Here is a 16,618-nt window from a genome sequence, read left to right on the forward strand (position 1 = left end):
CATCGAAAGCATTATCAAACACAACACCACGTGTTACTTATGATTCATGCAGTTGATAAATGAATGGTGGAAGTAATTTTATATATTTTTTCTGTTTTATCAAACATTAAATGTTACCATGTTTTATAACGTAGACTCCAAAACACAGGTAGAGATGTTAACATCCTTTGTTCTAGCAATCGCAAAAGTTCACTAAAGAGAGCTAGTTGTTAATACATTATTATACTGCTTAAGTCTTCACCAGAGTTCTTTCCCTTGGTTTTTATTTTTAACAGAGGAGGGATGGGGAAGGTCCTGGTCCTGCAGGGCATCTCGTAAAGTAGACGAGTCACCGGAGCAGGCAGACCTATGCCCCTTCAAAAATTCATCTCGCAATAGTTACGAGGATACGGGCGTCACCCCGTACCGTTATTTTCCTTACTCATCAGTTTAAGGCATGACCAATCTATTGACGAATATAATATTAGTGGTAGTGCCTAGACCTCTTTTGTTAGGGTGTATATAAATTGTTCTTAGAAATTGAATGTTATTTCCACCGACATGTTGCCGTATATTAAATAATTTTATTGAAATATAACATACCTTCGAATCTAGAATCACGGTAAAGAACGCTTATTGTGTTAAATTTATATACTTTTTTTAATAATACGTGCGCAAAGAAATATCACAAATGAGTCTGACGCGAGGCTGTGCAGCTCCTGGGCACTGACCCAGGTACTGCGCCGGCCCAACTGCATCATGGGACTTGTAGTTGTTGGTCTTTAAACCATGTAGTTTTCAACTAAAATACATCAAAAGCATTATCAAAAACAGCACCACGTGTAACTTATGATTCATGCAGTTGATGAATTAATATGTATGTATATTTTCTTTGTTATTTATCAAACATTAAATGTTACCATATTTTATAACGTAGACTCCAAAACACAGGTAGAGATGTTACCATCCTTTGTTCTAGCAATCACAAAAGTTCACTAACGAGAGCTAGTTGTTAATGGATTATTATACTGCTTAAAAGTCTTCACCCTAGTTCTTTCCCTTGGTTTTTATTTTTAACAGAGGAGGGATGGGGAAGGTCCTGGTCCTGCAGGGCATCTCGTAAAGTAGACGAGTCACCGGAGCAGGCAGACCTATGCCCCTTCAAAAATTCATCTCGCAATAGTTACGAGGATACGGGCGTCACCCCGTACCGTTATTTTCCTTACTCATCAGTTTAAGGCATAACCAATCTATTGACGAATACAATATTAGTGGTAGTGCCTAGACCTCTTTTGTTAGGGTGTATATGAGGGTTCGTTCTTAGAAATTGAATTTTATTTCTACGACATGTTGCCGTAAATTAAATAATTTTATTGAAATATAACATACATTCGAATCTAAAATCACGGTAAAGAACGCTTATTCTGTTAAATTTATATACTTTTTTAATAATAAGTGCGCAAAGGATCATGGGTATTCGAGTGGGTTACACGTCATTCGGAATTTCGTCAGGCAGAATCAATCAAATATAACATGATAGTAAGGGGACAATCCTTGTGGTCCTAATGAACACCAATATATTAAATATCACTTGTTTAGTCATCCATATATTTAAATTATGTGGTAAAAGCAGTTAATGTGAAACAATTTGAAAATTCAGCTCCTGGTCACCTACGTATCTTTGGGCCTATTCGGTAGCCGTAGCTCTTCGCAAATTCTTCCTGCAGTGAGCATGCGCGGTTTGGAGCAAGCGAGAAAATGGCAGACGTCTCTTTGGATGAAGTCATACGACGACGCGGTATTCACCTCAAGACTACAGTTAAACGGTACTTGAACGGTTACCAAACCCAAGTGTGTCTGTCTGTGAAAAAGAAAATTGTAGCTTTTAAGCAACATTTCCAAATGCACATCGAGAAATGAGCGTTGTTTGCAGCTCGTCGGCTAACATTAGCACATCACGGCTTGCAGCGCCAGGACGAGACGGAGCCACGAGCTGGAGGCCTTTTATTCCTTTACACGGTTATTTTAAGTATAAATATATCATTCAATTAGTGAAACTGGTTGTTTTTCCTAGCATTTTTTAGTGATTGAGAATGGCTTTCTTGGCGACAGTGATATAAGTCCCTGCTGTGCATTTCGTTTTTGTAGCTTCGTTTGTTCGACGAACCTAGTTGGGTATTTTTTGTTTTGTTGGTTGAAATAATATTTGTTGTATTTGGTTAAGAGATTACTTTTAGGTCAGTGGTTACCTTGGTTAAAGGAAAAAAAGTGTATACATTGATTAATTACTCTGTGACAAAGTCAATTATAAATTATAAGCGTTTATCTGTAGTTGTTTTAGACGTGACTAAAAAGATGAGATTATGAACCAGGAAAATGGGATAGTTGAAACCTACATTGGTATCAAGAAATGTGTTACATATGGTATGCAGCAAAATTACATTTCAATTTTAAGTGTTTCAATGTAAATTATTATTATTTAACCGCTGCAAAGCTAGGAGGGGTGGAGCGGAACATAAAGGCTGGTGTGTGTGTGTGTGTGTGTGTGTGTGTGTGTGTGTGAATTATTATTATTATTTTTTTTATTTATTTATTTTTTTACATTTTTAGGATGTAAATCACATTGAAATTTGCCTGTAGTTGTATGAACAGTGCTTTTGTAAAGAACGATTGATTCACAGAGTGAATAAATATTGGTAATCATGTGGAGCATAAAGAAACCTTTTTGTTTCCTCAGACCAATGTTCGGACGCGGTGCAGGAGGCGATGGCAAAGCCTTTGATGCCAGGCAGAAAATTGGGATGAATGATGTAAGACAGCGGCTTGGAGGAGGGACAGGTAAGGCTTATCAATACACAAAAACTCAAGTCTAATCAAAACTGGACAAGATTGAAAGCAAAAGAAAATAAATCCCAAAACAACTCAGGTTTATAAACCCATGAAAACCATTTGCTGGTAAAACACCATTTTGTATAAAATTTGCTGCTCTGTTATTGATTATACACTGTATGAGGCCAATATTTTAATCTGAATTTGCAGACAAAAAGAACGAGGAAAAAAGTAAACCAATTACTACATTGCTTTTATGGAGACCTGCTATATACTAATAATGGTGATTGTGGCTGAGAATTGCCATGTTCCCCCAACCATTTAAACAATTTTTTTCCCTTTTTATACAACTTGCCTCCCACCCCTACTAGACTATAACTGTTTTGCTGCTTAGTTGAAGTTGATTATCACACCAGATCTTGTCAAGTACTGAACTACTCTACATCATTTTTGTCGCGAACAGTGCTTTTAACTCATTGATTTAAAGAAAAATATTTTTCAACTTACTTTGGAAATGGCTGAATTGTAGGAATTGGTAATCAGTGCAGTGAACAAAATAATTCGTATCATACAGTTTACTTGAAATTTGTGTGACATACATTCACCAGCAACTTTATTAGATACCTCTGAAGAGTGCCGGAATTTGAGGAGTAAAATGCTCCTTTCCCTCAGACTTATTTTATTTTTTCCTCAGGTTTTCCTGTCAAGGATGCCAGAGAAAAACTGATTCAGAGAGATGCTCGTTTCAAAATCCGTGGAAGGGGAGGAGCAGGACCAGGACCAGGATCAGGAGCGGTGCAGGATGCTCGACAGATGATCAACTCACGCAAACAGGGCCAGAGTCAGACAGCTGCCCCTTCACAGACCACGCTGAAGGCAGCAATAGCTCAACAGCTACAGACGAAGACATTTGTGCCTCAGATACAAATACACTACAACAGCAATCTTGCAGGTGTGAACAGTAGGCAGTTTGCCCCTAATGTACAAGGACTGAGTTCAAGGGGCAGCACAACAACACAGCTGAGCAATAATGGGAAAATGATGGATGCCCGTGATAGATTGAGCCTCAAGAGGAGCATTGGAGGGACTATGACACAAGCCGCTGGTTCTCCACCACCTCTGAAAATAACCAAGACCATACAGGTGAGGTTAAAGAGTTTCACTTATTAGATCAGCTATGCAGCCTGTACATAGGGTTTGTTGAAGTGTGAAAGCAAAATGACAGGCTTCTAATAAAACAGTTTCTTCTCGTTACAGCAACGTCCACTAGGTGGAATACGCGGAGCTGCACAGGTAAAGTTTTTCCTTTCTCACCTATAGTATGATAGCATCGCATGCCAGCGATTATTGTAAGGGACTCATTACTGTAAAAATGTATTGTAAGGGACTCATTACTGTAAAAATTTAAAGAAATGACTTTGGGCTGAAAAATTGATTAGTATTACAAACTTTGTTTTTTACAGCCTGTCTTAAATGCGCTTGATGGCACTGCCAGCAAGCAAATAAAGATCACAACTGCCAATGATATGCTGCAGTTGCGGGTAAGATTTGATCAATCACAGCTGAAGAAGTGCCTTTCTTGTCCATATTGTCACATTATTTTACTTGTTTTCTATATTTATGTCACGCAGTCTGGTGCAGGTGGCTCTGGATTCTCCATGTCTGCCCCAATCACCAAGGTGGTTAAAAACGATGCCTACACAGCCCCGCGTCCTCCTGTCCCTGTGGCTCCCACCCGACCGAACGCCAGCATGACGTCCCCGCGGCCCTCAGCTGCAGCGTTGCGGCCGTCAGCTGCAGCGTTGCGGCCCTCCGCTGCAGCGTTACAGCCTGTGTCCAGGACACTGCAGCAAAGCGCAGCAGAAACTACCACAACAGCACCCACCCCCCCTCAGGTAAACACTTGTCCTGCACCTGTATCCTGATGGTAATACCGTCACACCTCTTACATGTAGCATCACTCCATCTTGCATGATTGCAAGGTCAGTCTAATTTATTTTTATTGTAAATAAAGTGGTCAATAACTTATTTTAAGTAGTGTTCAGATCCCTGTTTAAATATATTACAGGGAGACTGAAAAATGTAATGTGTCCCATAAAACAGGGGACTACAATTCCGGTCCTTGAGGGCCGGAGTCAGCACACCGTGATACAAGTAGCTGTGTCAACAGACCTGTGCAGACCATAATAACATACTGGTGATGACCATTAATTAGAGTCATGTGTTTTAAAGCAGACCTAAAGTGTTTTTATGACATTCATTTACAGTTGGGTTGAATTTTCTGTAAAACCCAGAATTTATATTTTGTGAGATGAACAATTTACAGCCCAATTTTTATGCCTACCCTCAACTCAAAAGGTCCATCGTCTCTCCGACTCTGTAAGGCACCTTTACAAGTTCTGCATTGAGGGCATATGTATTGCAAAACAATTCTCAGACAAGACTCTGGGACTCTGCTTGTCAAGTGTGGCCTTCGCGGGACTGCTGTCCTGCATGTTTTTAAATGTTTCCTTGCTTCAACACACCTTGATACAAATAACTGTCATTAACAGACTTGTGCAGACCTCCATAACAAACGGATGATGAGCCTTTAATTTGAATTTGGTGTACAATACATCTAAAACATGCAGGATACCGGCCCACGAGGGTCAGACTTGGAAGAGCTATGCTCTAGGAGGTGTTGAATATCTTGAACTCATGTGAATGTCGCTGGTTGAGCGTTGATCTGGTTTGGCTTTTCAATGAAAGAGGACTTTGTTGGAGTTGATCGATGTGGAACAGCAAGTGTTTTATTGTTAATGAAAGAGGAGGACTGCGGGGAGGTGATCTGTAGCCCTTTGAACGATTCTAGCAGAAGGAACAAAGGAAAAGCGAACTGCAGGAAATTGTACATGGGACCAATCACATCCCTTTGGTCTGTGTCACGCCAAAACACGTAGTCACAATATTTTGGAGGTGCGCTTGGGGCAATGCAGAGGGGTATTCACGTACACATGGAGGTTTTGCGTCACAATGGCGTTGATTCAGCTGTAAAGCATAAATCAGGCTTGAATAGTCATTTTGATGATGCTGTCATGCTGATGTGGTTTTTCTCGTCCAGCCTGCTTTTAGCCCGTTGGAGGGGACTAAGATAACAGTGAACAACCTCCATCCCCGTGTCACTGAGGAAGACATAGTGGTAAGAAAATCACACTGGTTCCTTCTAAATGTTTTTCCTGATTTCTTTTCTGTTCTCAGTGATGTGCTGAGGTGCCACGATGACTCAGTGTGTGGTTGTGCTTCTCGTTTGTTCACAGGAGCTGTTTTGTGTGTGCGGTGCCTTGAAGCGTGCACGATTGGTAAAGGTGGGTGTGGCTGAAGTGGTGTTTGTCCGCAAAGAGGATGCTGTGAGCGCATACAGGAAGTACAACAATCGTTGCTTGGACGGTGAGTGGCATCAGCAAATAATGTTTTGCCGTTGGTGTTTTATTTTACACTTGTTATAATGACCACTGTCAGTAGCAATGATAACGTATCTGGTGAAATACTTTTTGTTTTTTGTTTAGAATCACTATTTTATTCTTGCATACCTCTTTTCTTTACCCCCAGGCCAACCCATGAAGTGTAACCTTCACATTCAGGGAAATGTTATCACCTCTGATCAGCCTATTTTACTGTAAGTAACACAATGTGGCTTAAATCCTTCATTACAGTTCATCTGCGGTTTGTTTTCTGCATCTTTTTGTGATCTTCAAGATATGTGACACTTTGGTTTCTGGATTCCTACAGGAGACTGAGTGATACTCCAGCTACAGGCAGCAGCACAAAGAAAGATGGTCTGCCGCCATCTTTGTCCCGCACAGCCGGTCAGCGAGCTTCCTCTCAGCCCACTCCAGAAGTGGACCCCCAGACTATACTTAAAGCTCTATTCAAGTCCACGCAGTCCACTTCCACTACCGAGGCCCCCAGCTCACAGACTACTGCCTTTCGCATCAAGATATAGCTTGTGTCTAAAATGAATCCATCAAGTTCACATTCTCAGTGCTCACGTAAAAATAGTGGTTGTTCACATTTGTTGTCAATTGCCCACATTGATTCAAACTGATTTTTTTTTGTTTTTTTGTTCTGTCTCATGGTTCATAGACATGACTACTGAGAATGTGAAATTCAGGGATGCTCAACATCCTGGTTTTGTGCTATCATATGTCACTTGTTTATTTCTGAAATGGACCAGATGAAGAAGTGTTGTGATTTAATTAGTTTGGTGGACTGGGTTTTTTTTTCTTTCCTTAAAAGTACTGCAGTTATCTCCACGTCCCCCCCAAAAAAAACAGTAAAAGAAAAAGTTAAAGCCCAGGGCCATCTTTATCACTAGTTATCAACTGTTTGGCTGTGTCATTTTTAAGAGGTTAGATTTTAAGCCATCCACCTGAACAGGTGTGTCTAGTCATATTATCAGTTCAGTTCATTTGTCTACACTGACTTCTCCCCACATCCCGACATACGTTTAATCCATAATGTTGTCTTGCTTGCAAGAGTCACTGAGAGGAAGTACATTGATACAGCGACAGGAAGCAATTACATGATGATTCCTTCGTTTTACAGTTCTAGTGGTGACCAGTGCTCTGAAACTGCTTTTACTTTTGTTTTCTAGTTTTGAAGCAGTATACCTATATTTCATCGTAGTATGGTACACCCAATTTTTGTTAAACAAGTGTAAATTACTTTTGCTTTGTCAAGAGAAGTCAAAAGCAGTCATCTGTCTGTGAAATATCGCCATTAAATATTTAGCTTTGTAGACGTTGCCAGAGACTCATTTGTGCTGCTCCTGTGATGGTGAATGATCTATACAGTCATGTTTGGTTTGCTCAACATTCAGCTTTACAAAAACTGGATTCTGAAAAAGTTTACGTGAGCTTCTGGAGCCCCCTTAATGATTTGTTCATGTAGCCATTTGTTATGGGTGTACACATTATAAAACACTATAAATGTGAAGTTAAAGAGCTTGATATTCTACCACAGTTACTCATTAGTTTACAGGAATAATCTACATGTAGTGTCTGGACACATTATTGCCACATTCTGCTCCTGAAGCTGTGGATTATGTATGGTTTTGTACCTGTTCACACAAACGCAAAAAATAAAAAGTCACCACCTCCCCAGGAAAATGGGGAAGAAAGCTTTTGTTTGGAATAATACCGCACCGATTATTTCAGTCGGCATCAAGCTATTTAACCTCAAATTGATGCAGTCAATTACGTCGTCCTTTGAACAGTCATGTCAGAAGACGCATCCTTCAGTTATGGGAGGATCTTTACAGGCTGCCAGTCTATGGCAGGGCCACATGTAGACATTAACCCAATATACATGGTTTTGGACTTTGGGAAGAGGCTGGAGTACCTGGAGGAAACCCACGCAAGCATGGGGAGAACATGCAGATGCCACACATGACTCATGCTGGGCCAGGGAGTTCAGGCAGGAACCTTCTTACTGTGAGGCAACAGGGCTAACCACAAACACTGAGAAGGGGACATTTTATTAAGTATTGGTTTAGAATTGAAAACCTGGAAGGACGATGGTGAACCATAACTTCTGAAGAATAAATGTAGTTGGGGAAAGATGTCACTTGAACATAATCAAAATTAAAAAAAAAAAAACAACAAACAGAACTCAAGATAATATCTAAAGGTGAGAGTATTTTCACAAGCACTACGAAGAAAACTGATGGCATTGGGGTCAAACTGATGTATAAGGTAAAACACATTTTTCAGTTTGGCTTTGTGGAGAGAAATATTCTTCAATGTCGTGGAGCATCAAGGTTGAACCCTGGATGAAAAAAGGCCATGTTTGATGTGTTCAGGTTTACCCACTTCCAAAGGGAAGATTTGGTAGAGAACTATTGGACTATTTGACTGCCAGCATAATATGCTAAATTACCTGTTTTTTCTATCAACTTTTTTTCCCCTGGTCGCATATTTCAACTCAAAGGGCTGTTTAAGAATAACTAAGGCTGATTTAAGATTTAAATAGATAAACTGAAGTGGCTAAATATAGTGATTTTCCTATTAGTAAGGATTGAACTAATTAACATCAAGGTATTGACAAAATGTCTGTTGTGGTTGGTAATTGATTTTCCCTCGAGTATTAAAGTATTTTTAGATGATTTGAACTGAATTAAAATAAATATTGTGCCTTTGCATAAGCGTGACAAAATGACGTCACGATGATATTTATTATTTTCCCTTTTAAATAACCAGGTAATGGAATTTTAGTTACACGATGGGGTTTATTTTGTGTTATTTGGGTGTATTTCAATTCATTTTGATAACAACTTCATAAAAAAAAAACTTTTATTTTCTTCTAAGAACCCGTAGTACTTCCGGGTCAAACGTCATCACAATGGCGCCGACCAAGAAGAAACACGCACGGAGTAAAGCTTGTGTTATTCCTGGAGGATTTACGGGTATTTCTTGTTGGAGTTACACTTATTCAGAGCTTATAACCACTATGTGGCTTTGTCCAAAGAAAATGTCTTCGACGATGTTGAATGTGATGTTATTTTAGATTGACAAGGCTGTTTTGTTGATTGAGATGTTTCTCTCCGTAGTTCTCTCTTTACAGTTTAGCGAAGAAACGGTCTCCCGACACTCTCTTTACGTGAAGGAGCACCGGGTTCGAGCAGAGCAGACCTCCCGCAGACCTCTGGACCGGACTTTATTCGTGCTCAACATCCCTCCATACTGCTCTCAGGTGCGTTCACCTCCTCACCACAGCCCTCCATAAAACCCTCATGGGTTATGTTTAGTGACCTTCTTCTCTGATTGTTTCAGGATGTTGTTAAAGATTTATTCAGCCAGTTTGGCAGCGTTGACTCAGTTGAGTTGAAAGACCATCCCGGTTCCTTTCAAGAGTCTGGACCCATAGTGTCCAAGGTTTTCAGACCAGCTGAAAAACAGGTTTGTCTACTTGCAACCCCTCTATTAATCATTTTTTGTTTTATGTACCCCACAGATACAGATGGCAACTTTGTGCTTAACCTTTTTTTTTTTGTGTTTTGTGATGTGATTCTCTTCTACACTGTTATGTAAAGTAAACAGATGCACCTGAATATACTGCAAATAACTTCTTTTGGATAAAAGAAATAATCACAAAAACCCAGGTTTAGTGGGATTTTTGTTAACATAAATACAAGTCAACAATGAACTGCTCCATCATTCTGACTGAATAATATGAGCAAAACTGACTGTTACAAAGAGAAGGCAGTTAAGAAGGCATTATATTCTGATATCAGATTTTTTTTCTCTTGTCTTACATCAATATGGTCCTGGGTTGCAAGTTAATTGCTTCTAAGAAAATGTGCCCCTAAAAGAACCACCTCCTGCATTACCAAGAAGTTTCAAATGCAGTAAAAGAAAGCCTTGCCCCATCCAAGAGTGGCAGGATCTAGCCTGGCCAGAGGATTGACGTTTGGGGTTCAGCTATAGTTTTACCCCAACACACTGCTATGAATAAAGAATAGTATTAAAATTGCTTCCAAGAGCAGCTTCCCCAAACAATCCAGATCCAACTTGGTGGTGATCCATGCATTTTCTTGCATGATGGAACACTCTCACAAGCCAAACGTGGTAAAGTGGCTCAAAGAAGATTCATCTTCAAAAGTGCAGAAAATTACAAATTGAGATCAATTCAGGGCAAAAATAGAGCTCATTCAGTGACGATGAGTCCAACATGCCAGGGTGAATTGTAGAAATTTTGAAGAACCGTCAACTCTGTGAACATGAACGGTGTATTTGCAAAAAAAAAAAAAGCTTTAGAATTGTTTGAATTTGTAAATGTTCTTAAGTATACCATATGAAACAAGACGTAAGAATACTGAAGCAACAAAGTCCACAAAAACAAAATGTATATCACTAAGAACTTTTGACCAGGACTGTATATTCCTTATTGTTTAAGCTTCTTGTGTCTATGTTTCTTTCAGGGTTTCAAAGTCGGTTACATTGTGTTTCAAAACTCCTCCAGTCTAACAGCAGTTAAATCACACTCGTATGACGTCCCTTTGGTGGTCTGCACCGAGCAGCGGCCTGTGAGAACAGGACTGCAGAGTGAGTAAAGTATTCCAGCACAGATGAGGCCTTATTGAACAGACAAGCTCAGAACAGATTGGTTATGTGTGATCTTTTTGTGGTTTGGTGTCTCTTCTCATGGCAGAATGGGTCCAGCAGTACCAAGAGTCCTTCATCCATCCAGATAAACTGCAGAAAAAAGTTGACTTTTTCATGCAGGAGTATGACAAGCGTAAAGAAGAGGTGGGAATTAATTTGCTGCTCCTGTGGAGTCATGTAGCCATGAAGTTAATGAATGTTTAACGTGAGGGTTTGTTTTCCATGTTACAGGAAGCAGAGCAGCAGAAGCAGGAGACTGAGCAGCAGCAAGAAGACGAAGATGGCTGGGTGAAAGTTACACGAGGGCACAAGGGCACCAAGGCCCGTCCTCACAGCGAGGCCGCCAACCAGAGGACTCTACAAAAGGAGATAAGGAAGAAGAAAAGGAAGGAGCTCATGAACTTCTACACTTGGCAGCACAGGAACACCCAGAAAGAACGTGGGTTCCTCATTTAAATATTCCCAAAATCATGGAAACGTTAATTTAACTTGGAGCTGAACTTGTGAGTAAAATGGCTTGCTAAAGTTAAATATCTTGTGTTCTCTTTTTTCCCCAGATATTGCGGAGCTGAGAAAAAAGTTTGAGGAGGATAAACAGAGAATAGCTCTACTAAGAGCCCAGAGAAAGTTCAAACCCTACTGAGATGATGTTGATATGATCCTCTGCTCATTTTGTACCTTTCATGCATTTTAGTGACCTTATTCTCCTTACAATTTGTGATTAGTTATTGCTGTGTTTGACTATGAAAAATCTTTTCACATGGTTGGATACTTTTTTATTTTAGTGGAAGATGTAAGAGGTGGTGAAAAAAGTTAAAACAAAAGAATTAAAAACATTGTTACAAATGTAATGTCTTGTTCTGGATGACCAAATCTTTGTGACTTTTGTTACCCTGTTTCCCAAAGGTTGAACCTGAAACCCAAAACATGTTTCAGAAGTAGTTTAGACCAGGGCAACAAAAGGAAAGAAAGTTTAGTAATATATTAAAACAAGGCCCAATAATGGCCTTCACAGGACAAATAAGCAGTATGTTGGGTTTGGGTGTGAATGAATAAAAGCTTAATTTTATTCCTCAGTATGATGGACGTGATGTCCCCTGTGCTACAAAAGAGCATTTTAGAAACCCAATACAATGCTTCTAGTGCATGCTGAGTTTGCCAAAGTACAGAATATAATATGTAGTATAGAAAACCAAACACCTGGATGGTGCGATACAGCGGGAAAAATCTCCCTGAGGTGGCGTTTGTTGGACGGGCTTTCTAATGTGACCAACAAGACTTCTGATTTACTGGCACATGATAATTTGAGCTATAGGCTACAAAAGTCATTGGGGAAAGAAAAAAAAAAAAGGCATATCTTTCCCCAGTAGGCAAAGCTGGATGGTCAAAAATACTCTTTAGGTGAAGAACGGGATGCTTGTCCTCCTGTGCCTTGATGCTTATCCCCTTCTCTTGTCAGTAACCTTTTTACACTTCTAGAGGCTTCTACTGGCTTTTAAAGTTGTGACAAAGACCACAGAATGGGAATCGAACCTGGGTTGTCTGCAGAGCACCTGCTCAACCTGTGCAGAGTTGTTTGCTATGAACTTTTGGCAATTACTGCTTTTAGTTTAATTCTCTTATGTCGATTCCTTAACGTAGATAAAACAAATTATTTTATTTGGAATTTCAAATTTCTCTGGAACCTTTCCCTATTGCCTAAATCCTCATGTTTATTTAGTTGTATTATAGGTACTGTTCTTGTATGCAAACATGATTAAACGGAGTGTAAAACTCTTATGAGCTAGAGTGGAAGGTGGGTGTGTACAGCTATGAGATTCAAAGAAAAATATACACATGGGTTTATAAAAGAATACTCATCTACAATTCTGCTTGCGTGTATACAGTTTTATTTAATCAGAGCTCTATGCATCATTTCTCACTTATCAGTGGAAAAGCTTCCACTTAATGGGAAAATTTTAAATGAAAAGACAACTGTAAAACTGAAATTTTCTAAACAACTCAAAACAACTCTTTAGTTCTGAAATACTAAAATGGTAAAACTGATTCAAATTAACTGATTTCCACATTTAGTATGACAAGTGCAAACAAATTTGGTCTTTACTTTTCACACTGTCATCTAGGTTTTTTTTGTAAAAAAAAAAAAAAAAAGTTAGTAAATGCACAATAAAAGTGATTTATTGAGACTGCTCACTGTGAACTTTCACATCAAATCCTTTATGTCCTCTCTTCTGACACTTTGATGTTGACCATAAAATGAACAGCAGGATCAACAGCAGGGCAACACCGGAGAGAGTATACATCAGCTGAAACACTGGGAAAGAAGGCTCAAGTTACTTCCTGAATTAAATATTTGTTAATGTAAAGATTATTTTTGGTCAAGTAGGCTTTACTTGTGTTTTGTTTCTCCACCCAATCATCATCCACTTGAGGCTGATTCTGTACCAGTGGTCCTGTAGAGACCAGCTGGACCTGGTGGTGTTCAGGAGAGGCCTGTCTTCTCTGCCTTCCAACCTCAGATGCTGTGAAAAGAGAAGGAATGAACAGAAACAACTCCACCAGAAACTCATAGTACAGTTTTAAACATACAGCAGTGTACTCACAGGTGATGGCACAAGGCTGTGCACACTCAACATCGTCTGTGCAGATCTCCACCCAACAATAGAAGTACATCTATGAGGGAGATTGCACATAATGACGTGAACACGTCTGTGGAAAATACACAACGCCTGTAATGCGGAAGAATGTCAGAGACATTATTACTTCTTCCATGCTTGGAACGCCTGTTTTGGGGTCCAAGAAAGCAAAAGTCTTGATGTCAAATCTCCTGACTTGAGAGAGGGAGGAGGTCTTCCCCTGGTTGTCTACAGGGACAGAGCTTCTCATGGTATCCAAAGGGTTGGGACAACTGTTAGGGAAAAATAAAAGATTATTCAAGCTTCCCCCTGCCGTTTTCTTTAAATATAAAGATTGTTGCAAAGGTTCTCTCTCTCTCACCCATTATGGAGAAGTGTCCACACAGAGTGTTTAGATGCAGGATAGGCAAAGCAATCTCGCACACGCAGAGATAGTGTAGGATCTGGGGATGGCTGCACAATAGAAATTTCCACATACACAGCTTTGCGCAGCGGCAAGGTCAGTGGAAGCTGGTCCTCAGGAATAAAGGATGTGAAAGATGAATCTAAAGGGGGTGAGGGGAGGAAAAACCTCAACAAATAAATAAGATGTATTAAATTCCAGACTTACAAAGAGATGTTAGTACCTGTGGCTATTCTCATCTGCAGCCCAATTGTTCCTTGGCCGATGACAGGAGGTGGATTGGTCACTATATACAAGGAGTGCAAGTCTTTTGCACGCTTTAGATCCGATTCCTCATATTCACATTGGACCTGAAGACTAATAATACACTACTTGTAAATTAATTTCACCCCACCAGTATAAACAATGGGACAACCGTCCCATTGCAGCTTGGTTGTTAGAAATGGGGGGGACAAAAAAAAAAAACAAATCCACATACTTGAATTGTGAATATCTGTTTTTACTTCTTGTGTCCAGCTCGTCAACTTCCACCTCATAGAGCACCAGATCTCCATCTTTCTAAAATCAAATCAAAAGCCTAAACAGTGCATCAGATACTGAGATTCAGGCTGTTTGACAGCCCCAATCTTAAAGAGATTCAACACATATGCTGCCTATTCATTTAAACTATTATTTTCTAAAATGCCATGTTTCATTTCTCATCAACTAAAATGGATGATGAGGACACCTCCGGGCATGTCAAATCTGTTGGAAGTTGGATTACCTTCATTTTTGCACCACACTCCGTGACTCCTATCTTGAAGACGGCAGTGTCTGGGGTTGTGAGTGCAGGCACACAGTGAGGCTGGTCCTTGATTACAAGGCTGCGGGGATCGATAGGCGGATGTGTGTCTGTAGCCTTAATTGTGAACACAAAGTGTCCATCTAGAGAGCAGGCTGGATAAAGTGACAAAACCAAAAACAAGGGTGTTTAGCATGTCGATGGCCTCTTCACAAAACTCCACAGCCTCAGACGGGACAAATGCTCCTCTTACCATTGAGTTTGTAGTAGCAGTTGGAAGCATGAGCGTCGTAGCAGCATCCCAATTTGTTGCAAGCATCACTAGAGATACTTTGGTGGCCACAGTCTATCCGCAGAGATTTATCAACACTGCACTCTTCAGAGGGGGCTTAAGGAGGGCCATAATTTAGTGGCCTGACATGGTACAATATGCAGCACTAAAAGCCTTTTGATTCACACACACACGTGTGTCCAAACTTTTGGTCTGTACTATGTGTGTGTGTAAATAAATTACGTGGTTATGGTCAATCAGCTGTCACTTACCTTTTGGGTGGATCTGTTCTTTGCTTCTCTTTATCAGGGGACAGCTGATATTTACCTTGAGCCACTGAGAATCTCCTATCAGCTGGACCAGCAGAGAGATGAACACTTTTCTGCCCTAACAACGTAGAATAAGGCATTGGCAACGTTTGTTTACTCTCACCCATTTGAGTGCACCCTTAACATGTTGAATTCATGCTATAAACATTTTTAGGCTATAGTTTCTACAACCCTGTATGTCAATGCACAAGTCTACCAATGTAATCAAAGAAAATCATTATTTAGCATGCATTTTATAATTAGGCCCCATCCTGCTCAAGTCCCAATATTACAGTGGGCAAAAAGTACATTACCTCAACATAAGCATAGCAGCTGTCATATCTACTGAAAAAAGAGAGGTTCTGGTTGTCCTCTCTATCCATTTTCACTCCACAGGACCCCTCAGAGTGAAGCACAGGGAATGTAATCCCTGATAGGTCTACAAACAAAGACCACATACAGCGTCTAAATCCAAAAATAATGATTCTGCATATTTCCTAAATGGTTATCACAGAAGGATCGTCTAACCTCGAACACGCACGTTGTTTTTGACCAGCGGGCCAAACCCAGCTCTGATCCCCCTGGCAGAGCAGGTCACCGTCGGCATGGCCAGGTGAACCCTTTGCTCAAATGATTTCTTCCTCTGGATGGTTGAGTCACCCAAACAGTGTCGAGCCATGAAAATGAAAATGAAAGAAATCAAACAAACTTTTTTAAATAAATGGATCATCTCCTTATAGTTTTGATACTTTGGGTTTTGATTCAAGAAAATATAGAGTTAACTCCATGACTCAGAGAACTGGTCACGTGACACCTGCTAATCAGCGTTAATTAGTTTTGGTTGCGCTCTCAATCATAAGAGCATTTTCAGGGGTATGAAAAAGTTTCGCATCATCTAATTGCTCGGTGATTTGAAATATGTAACAGTTTTTATTTTAATTTTGGTAGCCTACCACATAAAGTAAAATTACATAAAGCAAAACATTTTATGTATAATTGGGGGCGTGATGATGTGTTGACAGACGTAGCTATAATGACTCGCTGTTGTCACCTTTGTTGCTTAGTGGTTAACACCTTCCTGACTTCTGAAGTGGGATTAAAGATATAACCGAGGAAAGTCAATACAGGACTGTCTCAGAAAATTTGAATATTGTGATAAAATTCTTTATTTTAAAAAATATATATAATATATATATATATATATATATCTATCTATCTATCTATGTAATTTTTATAATATAATAATATATTATAATATATATAATATATT

The 16,618-nt window shown here is 39.7% G+C and overlaps 3 protein-coding genes and 2 non-coding genes across 5 annotated transcripts; 2 read left to right on the forward strand and 3 right to left on the reverse strand.

Moving 5' to 3' along the window:
* Positions 1-284: 284 nt before the first annotated feature.
* Positions 285-438, reverse strand: LOC133422829 (U12 minor spliceosomal RNA). Its single transcript, XR_009770766.1, has one exon. It is a non-coding gene; the product is annotated as a U12 minor spliceosomal RNA (small nuclear RNA).
* A 630-nt stretch (positions 439-1,068) lies between these two features.
* Positions 1,069-1,222, reverse strand: LOC133422841 (U12 minor spliceosomal RNA). Its single transcript, XR_009770777.1, has one exon. It is a non-coding gene; the product is annotated as a U12 minor spliceosomal RNA (small nuclear RNA).
* Positions 1,223-1,690: 468 nt separating this feature from the next.
* poldip3 (polymerase (DNA-directed), delta interacting protein 3) lies at positions 1,691-7,585 on the forward strand. Its single transcript, XM_061712185.1, has 10 exons — positions 1,691-1,805; positions 2,717-2,817; positions 3,503-3,951; positions 4,066-4,101; positions 4,272-4,349; positions 4,440-4,703; positions 5,909-5,986; positions 6,105-6,234; positions 6,397-6,463; positions 6,577-7,585. The coding sequence occupies exons 1-10, from the start codon at positions 1,738-1,740 to the stop codon at positions 6,788-6,790; spliced, it is 1,485 nt and encodes a 494-aa protein (XP_061568169.1). The 5' UTR covers positions 1,691-1,737; the 3' UTR covers positions 6,791-7,585.
* A 1,597-nt stretch (positions 7,586-9,182) lies between these two features.
* On the forward strand, positions 9,183-11,798 carry rrp7a (ribosomal RNA processing 7 homolog A). The gene is made up of 7 exons (XM_061711817.1): positions 9,183-9,250; positions 9,395-9,537; positions 9,618-9,743; positions 10,766-10,889; positions 10,996-11,093; positions 11,181-11,388; positions 11,507-11,798. The coding sequence occupies exons 1-7, from the start codon at positions 9,187-9,189 to the stop codon at positions 11,590-11,592; spliced, it is 849 nt and encodes a 282-aa protein (XP_061567801.1). The 5' UTR covers positions 9,183-9,186; the 3' UTR covers positions 11,593-11,798.
* A 1,219-nt stretch (positions 11,799-13,017) lies between these two features.
* Positions 13,018-16,027, reverse strand: LOC133421567 (zona pellucida sperm-binding protein 4-like). Its single transcript, XM_061711221.1, has 12 exons — positions 15,877-16,027; positions 15,663-15,787; positions 15,313-15,427; positions 15,023-15,157; positions 14,752-14,924; positions 14,467-14,546; positions 14,212-14,345; positions 13,947-14,130; positions 13,713-13,857; positions 13,553-13,622; positions 13,343-13,471; positions 13,018-13,263 (listed from the first exon to the last, which is right to left on the reverse strand). Exons 1-12 carry the CDS (start codon positions 16,025-16,027, stop codon positions 13,127-13,129), a joined length of 1,578 nt encoding a protein of 525 aa, XP_061567205.1. The 3' UTR covers positions 13,018-13,126.
* Between the last annotated feature and the right edge of the window lie 591 nt (positions 16,028-16,618).

The sequence above is a fragment of the Cololabis saira genome, chromosome 21, assembly GCF_033807715.1.
Source record: "Cololabis saira isolate AMF1-May2022 chromosome 21, fColSai1.1, whole genome shotgun sequence".
In the NCBI taxonomy this organism is placed as follows: domain Eukaryota; kingdom Metazoa; phylum Chordata; class Actinopteri; order Beloniformes; family Belonidae; genus Cololabis; species Cololabis saira.